The 10,000-nt window shown below is 45.5% G+C and overlaps 1 protein-coding gene across 18 annotated transcripts in view; it reads right to left on the bottom strand.

Annotated features, from left to right (window-relative positions):
* The window catches only part of nrxn3b (neurexin 3b), a 286,336-nt gene that overhangs the window by 195,719 nt on the left and 80,617 nt on the right, over window positions 1-10,000 (bottom strand). For all 18 annotated transcript variants that reach the window (XM_030345350.1, XM_030345342.1, XM_030345345.1 and 15 more), the window contains 2 exons: window positions 8,605-9,085; window positions 4,520-4,903 (listed from right to left, as the gene is read on the bottom strand). In XM_030345350.1, coding sequence (XP_030201210.1) covers window positions 4,520-4,903; window positions 8,605-9,085 — 865 coding nt within the window. The remainder of the gene's footprint in view (window positions 1-4,519; window positions 4,904-8,604; window positions 9,086-10,000) is intronic.

Below are 10,000 nucleotides of genomic sequence, written 5' to 3'. Positions count from 1 at the left end.
CTCTGGCAGGGCAACACACACACACACCAAACGCACCGGCACATGATCAAGACTGAATACCTGGATATTGTCAACCCGCATATAATATTAGAAAGCAGAGTTCACGGGCGTGCAAACGCACACATGAATCCCTACTGAAAAACACAAAACTTAAACACACTCACACGCACAGAGGCACAGGCATCCATACACACACACTCACTCAAACCCAATGACACACTCAGTCTCACTCACACTCACACACACATGCACACACACCCAAACGCCAACAGATCTAGGGCGTCTGGAACCCGCTGTCACAAGGCTGGCACCCTGCGGACTCGACGTGTGTGTGTGTGTGTGTGTGTGTGTGTGTGTGTGTGTGTGTGTGTGTGTGTGTGTGTGTGTGTGTGTGTGTGTGTGTGTGTGTGTGTGTGTGTGTAGAGCAGATCTCTGATCACAGCCTCAGACAGCACCCTTGGGGGATGGGGTTCGAATATGACATGTTGCCACAGAGAAGAGGGAGGTGGGAGGAGGAACAGGTGGTGGGGGAGAAATAGAGAGATAGCAGTAAAGAGAGAGGGGGTTGGCGTGAGAAAATAGATAGATAGATAGGGAGGAGAGAGGATGCAGTGATATGAAGAAAAGAAGTGAGGCGACTAAAGTGAGAGAGAGAAACAAAAAGAGAGAGAGAGGGGGAGTGTGAGAGAAAGGAGCAGGGTAAAGAGAGAGATAAAGCTATGAAGGGACAAATATACAGAGAGGGAAATGGACTGATATGGAAGAAGGAGAGGGATGAGGTAGAGGACAGAGAGAAATAAATTGAGAGAACGAAGCAATGAATATAAAACGAGAGGAATGAATAAAGTGAAGGAGAGAGTATGAAAGGGGGAGATAAGAATGAGAGAGAAAGAAAGAAAGATAGATGTATAGACAGATGTTCTCAATGATCCATGGTATAGTGAAAGTGTGACAGAGAGAGAGAGAAAGAGACAGGGAGAGAGGGAGAGAGAGAGAACAATACAAAAGTAAGAAAATAAGTTGCTGAAAGAAAGCGGGTGAGGAGTTGCTCAGAGAGAGAGAGAGAGAGAGAGAGAGAGAGAGAGAGAGAGAGAGAGAGAGAGATATTCTTGTGGTTCTATATCTGGATCCAGGTACAGACAAAGCGGAACCGCCAGAAGAGGATGTCGTGGTGTCTGTCAGTTGCATGGTGTCGGAGTTCCAAAACAGTCTTAACTATGTCTCAATGCCTCAGAGTACTTTTTAAGCAGACAGACAAAAAACATAACCACAGCAACGCAAATTGGAGAGGAGAAGCCCACACTGCCAACAACTGTTAATATAATATTTATCAAAGATCACAAAAGGGATTTAAAAAGAGAATAAAATGCAATAATCACTTTTTACAATTAAATTGTAAAATACTTGCCAGGTTTATTTACTTTTTGCTATACACAGAAAAGCTTTTAACATTGTGCCAAAGGAATTTAATGTTGATTCATTAGTAATAAAGATGCTCACTGAGGACACACACACACACACACACACACACACACACACACACACACACACACACACACACACACACACACACACACACAAACAAAACTCAAAAACACAATACATAAATCTCACAGTTTTCCCACTCTCAAACCCCCATGAGCCACGTTTTAAACTGAGCCATATCCGCTTGGGCGCCAAACATTTATATATATATATGGACACGACATGTGTGTGTGTGACAGTAGATCATATATATATATATATATATATATATATATATATATATATATACATTTCCTTTAAGAGCAGTACAAAGGCTCCCAAACGGCGGGGTTCTGCGTGTTTTGATCTCTGATCTATCAGCTCAACTGCACAGGCCAATTATCTGTCATCATCGCCATCATCTCTCTCTTTCTCTCTGTCTTTCTCTCTCTCATTCTCTCTTCCTCTACCCTCCTCTTTCTCACTCTCTCTATTGTACTTAACGGTGCGCTGGATCAATAGCAGGCGCCATACATGTGACCATACATCTCACCATGATCATCAGAGACTCACACGGGGCTCTTAAAGGAACAGGGGAGGGCCACATAAGTGTGGTCCCAGGTATTAATGGAAGATCTTGTTCCATGGGCCATTTATACCAATTTATACCACAAAGACACACACATGCATGAACAGACACACGCATGCACGAATGCACACACACACACACACACACATGCATGTGAGCATGCAGGCACACACAAACGCACCCACATGCACACACACACACACACACGCACAAACATATATAGACACACAAACCCACACACCCACACACACAACAACCTTAAGCACAAACGGTTTCAGGGTCATATGGGATTGCAGGGATGAGCACAAACGCTTTTGTAACATTTGAATGTAAGTAGTTGCTGGTTCTGTCGCACTTGAAGCCTACAAGGGCTTGATTCTACCACATTAATGCAAAACAGATTCATTAAAAAAGATGTTTGGCCATTGTGTAACGTAGATATGAGCTCAAGCACCATATTGCTGCTTTTTAATGTTTTAGAATGTGTTCAATGTCCCTCGGTGTCCTTTTGTAATGTACTTTTGAGTTTATGTATATAGCAAGTGAAGCAAAAAGCTATTCTCCATCTAGTGTGGCCAATGCAGTCGCATTGTTTTGTATTCGATTTAAATGGATATCAAGCAAAAAGCACGAGAGCCCATTTGTATACAGAGTACTACCGTTAAAGAGAAAGCAAAGAAATAACAAGAGAATGCGTGATTCACTAGGTGGGGTGACCTGTGGTCCGATGCACCATGGGACCGAGCGGGGTCACCGCCAACCTCATCACTGACAGACGGAGAGGAGCCTCCACACCGAGTCTTGTCGGCGGAGCGGCGCACCAGAGGTGGGCAGCGTTAGTGGGCATGTCACTGTGGGCGGGCGTGCACGTGGGTCCGTGCGTGTCCCCTGTCCTGTGGGTGCAGAAGGTCAGCGAGCTGCAGTCGTTCCGTGAGAGCGAGCACGGGAACATTCTCACCCCGTGTGCAGCGGTGCCTCCCCTACACCGCCACCCTTCTGCTTTTGTACTTTCTATTTGTTTTTTCCCATTTTTCGGTATGACTTATAAATTCTGTGGCCGTGGCCGGCTCCTGGAATAGAACCGGCGGAGGGAGGGGGAACTCAGGCGGACAGTGGAGGATAACTAGGCTCCTTCTTCCGCGACGCTCTGGACATGTGGGAGAAAGATTATCTCCCCTGTCAGCTTTCTGGGATGCAGGGTGAAACGGACCGGCGCACCGATTGGCTTGGATTTCCTTTCAATTGCACGCATAAACACACACAGACAAAAGAAAGACAGACAGAACAGGAGAAGGAGAGAAAGAAGAACACAGGCCAAGAGACAGCAGCCAGACAGAGAGAAGACAGACAGACAGGAAGGAAGGAATGAAGGATCCTTCTTTATTTCCTTCCTTTCTTCTTTCAGAGACATACAGACAGACAGACAAACAGATAGAGAGACAGACAGATAGATAGATAGACAATTATTACTAGCATGTTAGTGGCTCCTTCTTGACAAAGAAAGACCTTGTTAGGCTTCCTTAACACACCAACATCCTGTTAACGAGTTCATTATGCCCTGCCAGCGCAATTCAGTCTGGTGTTTCTGGTCTCTAGGAAGCCTGTGTGTACTCCTTCTCAGCTGTTTTCATTGTTTTTTCCACACACCATAAAGTCCTATGGAAGTACTTAAAGATCCCCTCTGAACCCCGGGAAGCTATGTAAACAAAACAAAACAAACAATCTCTGCCAAACAAGCGCCTGCTAATACATAGCGTTACAGCGCAGGGTGTCCCTATCTCTTTCGTCTCATGAATAATGAATGCGGTAAAGCTCTTAAAAACCCAGACAAGGAGAACCCATTTCCCCCCCCAGTAGACATGTTCAATTTCAGTCCAGAACTTTCTTCAAGAGAAATAAAACCGAAAAAAAAAGAAAAGGTTCACAGTCCGCTGTTCAAAGCCAGTCGGCACACAAGCAAAATCCTGTTAAATCTTTCAGTACATCTGCCGTAAATACAGCGGAGAAAATGTTGCGAGTCACACTAGCTTTACTCCCAGTCCACTTGTTTTGAAGAAACGAGTGTTGCGAGAGATTTGCTTATTATTTTGGTAAGATGCTCCAGAAACATCTTTACAAAAAATGAATTCTAGTGTGATCTTGCAACGACTCCGCCATTCAAGGTAGGCATACAAATGTCCTCCTTGGAATGATTCTTCTTTTTAAAATGTATTATCAGCCATGGCCGACAAAAGTGGAATGTCACCCCAAAACCAAAATGGCCCCCTTCCCAGCTGAGCCCCACAACAACACGAGCACCACAAAAACCTTCAAAAGAATCCTTCGGCACCAAATCAATCTACCTCACTCTGTGGCGACAGCTCCCCTAATGGAAGTTTCTTTTCTCATCGACTCATCGCACACAAGACAACAACCGACCGAGAAAGCACGAACACAACCAGCAACCCGTGACTCCCCCGGTCTTACCCCGTTCGCAGGTGCTGGCCCAGAAGCCAGTGGCGGTGCAGTCGCAGATGTAGCGGTTCCACCCCTCCTTGCAGGCGCCTTGGTTCTTGCAGGGCTTGGCGTCGCACTGCTTGGCGGCCATCTTGCTGCAGGAGGGCCGGATGCCCGTCATGTTCTGCGACTGGGCGATCTGACGCACGTCCTTGCTGCGGCCGTCGATGAAGAGGTCGCGCACGCAGCCCACGTAGCCGTAGTTGAGCATGGCCGTCCAGAGCTCGGTGGGGCGCACCAGGCCGGGCCGGCTGTCGGGGAGACCCCCAAGGTACAGGTCCCCCTCCAGGTCCAGGATCTCGTTCTCTCCGTTGGCCGTGAAGGGCGTGCGGCGGCTGTTCACCGAGATGATGCCTGGAGAGTGGAGGGGGGGGGGGGGGGGATACGAGAGGGTTTGAGATGACATAAGAGGAGGTGGTGTACCGTACGGGTCCCCAGGTGGGACGTTTGTGCGACCAAGCGGGGGGTACAGGACTAGTTGAAAAATAATAACTCGGACAAATATACCGGAAATATACAGAAATGATGCTTGTGTATAGTCAATCGGAGTACATCGTGTAGGAGTCGATAATGAAGGAGTAAACATTATCCACAGGAGAACACGAAGTATTTGGCCAAATAGAAGAGTTAGTCAAAATGATGTTGCGGAACTGAGTCATAGAATCACATACGTGGATGTTTAGTTTGGAACACTACTATCAACACAATATTACTAACAGGAATGTGGGTGGGTCAACCTGCTGGAAGGCTAACCGTGTAGGCCCTAATACGTCTCGTAGCGACCCCATATTTGTCCTATGCTACATGCACATGCCTCTCTTTCAACCCCCTCTAATGTCTGTCCTCACTGTGCTGTCAATGAAGCCACAACAAGTCGGTTAAACATCACAAAATTGGGATGAAAGCTTATAATCGAAAACGCGTTAAAAAAGCACTCAGCATGCATCATGAAGAAAATCGCTAACACATATTTTTCTATTGACGCAGAGCCAACAATTAATGTTTGGCCCAACGTTTATGGTGATGCATAAATGTAAAAGGTTGCCCCTGTGTATTACGTTGGATTTATTTTACAATGTGGAAAGCGTTGATGGATGCAGTCTGTATGCGCACTGTAGTACGTGTATGATTCATTATTAGTTGGCAACTAATTAGTTCCTTGTAAAATTTGAAACTCAATGCCAAGCACACTGGCCAACTGTAACTTTTATTCAAGGACATAGTTGGCGACACAGTGGAAACACCGTGTAGCAGCCTGATCAAATAGTAATATATTCCATCATTTGAAGGTAATGCACTTTATTTAAGGAAATCAAGGTCACAGATCAGCAGAATGCACATATTACGTAAAGATGAATGACGCTGTATGCCTTTTAAAATGTAACTGACTGGATTGAATCATTAATGCCCGTTTTCACATCTCATTAGGACTTTGTGAAATGGGGGACTTTCGTTGAACATGATGAATAATAAATGGTACAATAATTGGACATTCTAGATTTTATAATCTGCCTAAATACCATGTTAATGTCAAACAGTGTACTGTGTATATATATATATATATATATATATATATATATATATATATATATTAATGAATCAAAGGATAATCATGATATAAAACCTAAATTAAAACCCTTATGAAGGGGCACACCATTGAAATCCAAACTGTGTCTTAATTTAATTTGGATACCAATGCTGCAAAACATTTTCCTTGATTTTTTAGCGCAAAAATCAGAGTAATAATAATGTGCTTATTTCATTAGTATGACTGTCACATCTATACCTTGCATCTCCGCGAAGTGTAGGTCGGATTAATGGAAGTAACTGAGACAAGGTGAGCCCCCTCTCCCTCCCTCTCTCTCCCTCTCTCCCTCTCTCTCTCTCTCTCTCTCTCTCTCTCTCTCTCTCTCTCTCTCTCTCTCTCTCGCTCTCTCTCTCTCTCTCTCTCTCTCTCTCTCTCTCTCCCTTTTAAGCTCATCCTCTGTCTGACACATTCTCAGAAAGCTTCTGTTTTACCACCAAGAACAGAAATACAAGCGAAAAACAACCTATTCATAGTCTGGAAAACACATTAGAAAGTGACTGCATTGCCGCTTTCATAAATACACATAGAAGTATTCAGTGGTAAATACACGTTGACATCAACTAGAAATGTCCACCACTTAAAGAGTAAATATGTTATTAAAGGTTGTGTGATAGACAAACAGATAGAGATATCTATCTCTCTCTCTCTCTCTCTCTCTCTCTCTCTCTCTCTCTCTCTCTCTCTCTCTCTCTCTCTCTCTCTCTCTCTCTCTCTCTCTCTCTCTCTCTCTCTCTCTCTCTCTCTCTCTCTCTCTCTCTCTCTCTCTCTCTCTCTCTCTCTCTCTCCCTCTCCCTCTTTCAACGCGACCCAAATTTAGCTCGTCTGAACCCGGGTGTAAGGTGAGCCGTCACATCTCTACCTGCCTCTCAGACAGTCCCAGAGGGATCCCGGGGGAGAGGGAGCTCTAGCACGCCGACAGCCAAGACAAGACTGAGCCTTAATTCACTTGAAAGCCCCTCATTACGGCCTCAATCTCTAGCCACGAGCTCCATCATGTCTCTTCTTAACCAGGGTTCATATATCTGTCTCTCGCCCCCACCCCCCCACCTCCAAACTTCTTCCTCTTCTTCTGCTACTTCTTCTTCTTCATCTCCTGTGGGAAAAAAACCCAATTTCTGGTCCTCGACTATCACCCTCTTGGATAGTGACGGTGATTAATCAGGCCAGCACAGGCGGCCGACAGACTGCTAAATTGGCTGCCCTAACCTGATATATAACACAACAACCACGTAGCGCCCAGCGAGCAACAAACCGCCAGCCCTCTCCCACATCCCTGTACAATATGGCGGTGATTGTGTTTTCGTTTGATTTGGTCTCTATCCTGTATCTTTTTTTCTTTTGTACTTTTCGATAGCCTCGGGCCCCTGAAGTTCCTAACCTCTCTTTCAAATACAATCTCCCCGTTACAGTAACGTTGTGTTCCGGGTCGAAGAGTGTTTGAGTCGGAGACCACGAAAAAAGAAAACGGGTTTGGGGTGAGTGGGGGGGGGGGGGGGGGGGGGGGGGGATTGGGAGTCTGTAGCTATTAAACAAGAAGAATGGATTTTTCTTTTTTTTAAGATAAATCATTGCGGAAATTGCTCTGTGGAGAGCATTTCTGGTATCGCTCTGTGTCAGAGATAAGGGCGGAGAAATAACTCCTCGAGGACTTGATTGTAAATATTTACAGGCACGCTCAAATTGTTTTGCATTCTTAACAGTCCCAATCGCTATCTGCACCATTGCATTTGGGTAGGCAGAAATGGTATTGTTTTGAAGAATTCCACCATATTTTTGGTTTAATTATTGCAAAATCACTCAGTAGGTACGGAATAAACCAAAATTAAAATAATTGGCCTTAAAATGTTAATGCATGTCTTTGTGTGAGCCAAAGTTAAATCCTGTGTGTGATCACAAACTCAAGTCATTGAGAAAGAACAAATGGCATCTATTTGACCTGATGTATTGGTTAGAGTTAGTTTTCAAGGAAGCAGAATTTCCTTGCAGTAGACTTGACTAATCACTGACTTGGGAAGCCAAACCATTGTTAGAAATGCATGACAAATCAAAGTTCACATCTGAAGATGAGGCCAGAGATGACAGGAGGAAACGAAAGCCGTACATTAGCACAAAAAGAACTGCATATACGTCTGGTTAAATCATTTAAAAAAATAAATACATCGATGTTCAGAATAAAAATAAATAGCAATAAAACCCTGTAAGATGAAACGGCCTCAAGTGACCCTGACATGGCTAGAAATACAGCTAAGATAATATTTAAATAATACTTCAAAATCAATTATAAAATGTCTCTATACTTTATAAAGCAAAATGAAGCTCAATGACATGTTGCTGATACGTAATCTACTCGTATCCTTTCACCTCCTCCATCCCTCCCTCTCCAACCTCCATCGATCCATTCATCAATCCATCCCTCCTCTTCCTCCCTCCATCCTTCATCCCTCCTTCATCCATCCTGACCCCTCACCTGAGCGCCCGTCCCTCTGGATGTCCACGTGGTACCAGGCCCCGTCGTTGACCTTGGCCACGGTGGCCTTCACCTTGATGGTCCCTGAGCCCATGTCCAGCAGCAGGTACAGCCCCCCGTCCAGCAGCTCCACCGCGAAGAAATCCACCTTGTTGTTGTTCTTCTGGCCCTTGGCGGCGGCGGCGGCGGCGGCGGTGGCGGGCGTGGCGTCTCCGCCCCGGCGATCCTGAGGCTTCCCGTGGGTGAACAGGATGAGCCCGTTGGGCTCGGAGGTGCGGAAGTCGAAGGAGATGGAGCCCACCCGCTTGGTGTTCCACTTGGGCAGGCCCAGGTACGACTCGGGCGTCTCGAAGTTGATGGGGTCCAGGGTGGGCACGTTCTCGCAGCGGAAGACCACGTCGCCCTGGAGCTTCATCTTGGGGTCCACGATGCGCGCCAGGCGGGACAGCTCCAGGCGGATGTCGTTGTTCTTGTACACCACCTGGGGAGGGGGAGAGAGGACGGGGGTGCGGGGGCTCGGTCAGACACACGACTTTAAGACAGAGCTCAGCCACTTCCAAGAAGGAGATATTGGTTCAGGGCGGCTGTTTTCTGTTACCGATTCTGCGAAAGACAACTCTCTCGAACGTTAGTCTTCATCATACTGGGAACCAATACTTTACACCAAACCCTGTGGATTCATCGAAGGTGACAGACTGAATGGCTGGGGTATCTTGCTCAAGGACGGCTACAGAAAGACTGTACACTTTAAGGTTCAAACCTACAACCTCATGGCCGGGTCTATAACTATCAACATAAATACACGCACATGAATACACAAATATAAAATAACACAAAGAAAAGCAAAGAAAACCCTTCCGTATTTTTCCATTAAGACTCGACGAACACACAAGCATACATCGGACCGAGTGCAGTTTATTTTAAAACCCTACCTCTTATTCAAAGACATAAATCTTGTCATAAGAAAGAAAGAAAAATAGATCTGTCACCGCGAAAATCTATAACAAAAGTTAAGGCGACGGAACAACTTTCTTCTCTTAGTGTTGAACTGATGAATCATATCAGTTTCCATGTGAATACACCGCAACACAATACATGCGTCGGTGCCATACCGCGTAATCATACACGGCCAATATCACCGCTCGCGGATCAGATTCAAGGACGTCAAGAATCGATCTAAATCATTTTTCTTAAATATATATATTTTTCCGTCCTTTGTTTGCTGTATGTGGCACCAACTGTATCTCAGCCCATCGCGACACCAATCTCGGCACGATGAAGAGAGAAACCAATGATATGCTAAAATGGCGGCTATTCCTTTTGATTGAACACCTGGCCAACGCGCCATGCGTGAGATGACTGTTATATCACGAGCCAGTCGTCCGCTACGTCTGGG

Source organism: Gadus morhua, chromosome 21 (genome assembly GCF_902167405.1).
Source record: "Gadus morhua chromosome 21, gadMor3.0, whole genome shotgun sequence".
Classification (NCBI taxonomy): Eukaryota; Metazoa; Chordata; class Actinopteri; order Gadiformes; family Gadidae; genus Gadus; species Gadus morhua.
Note: the sequence above shows the minus strand (reverse complement) of the source record. Positions and strands in the feature narration are given on the sequence as shown.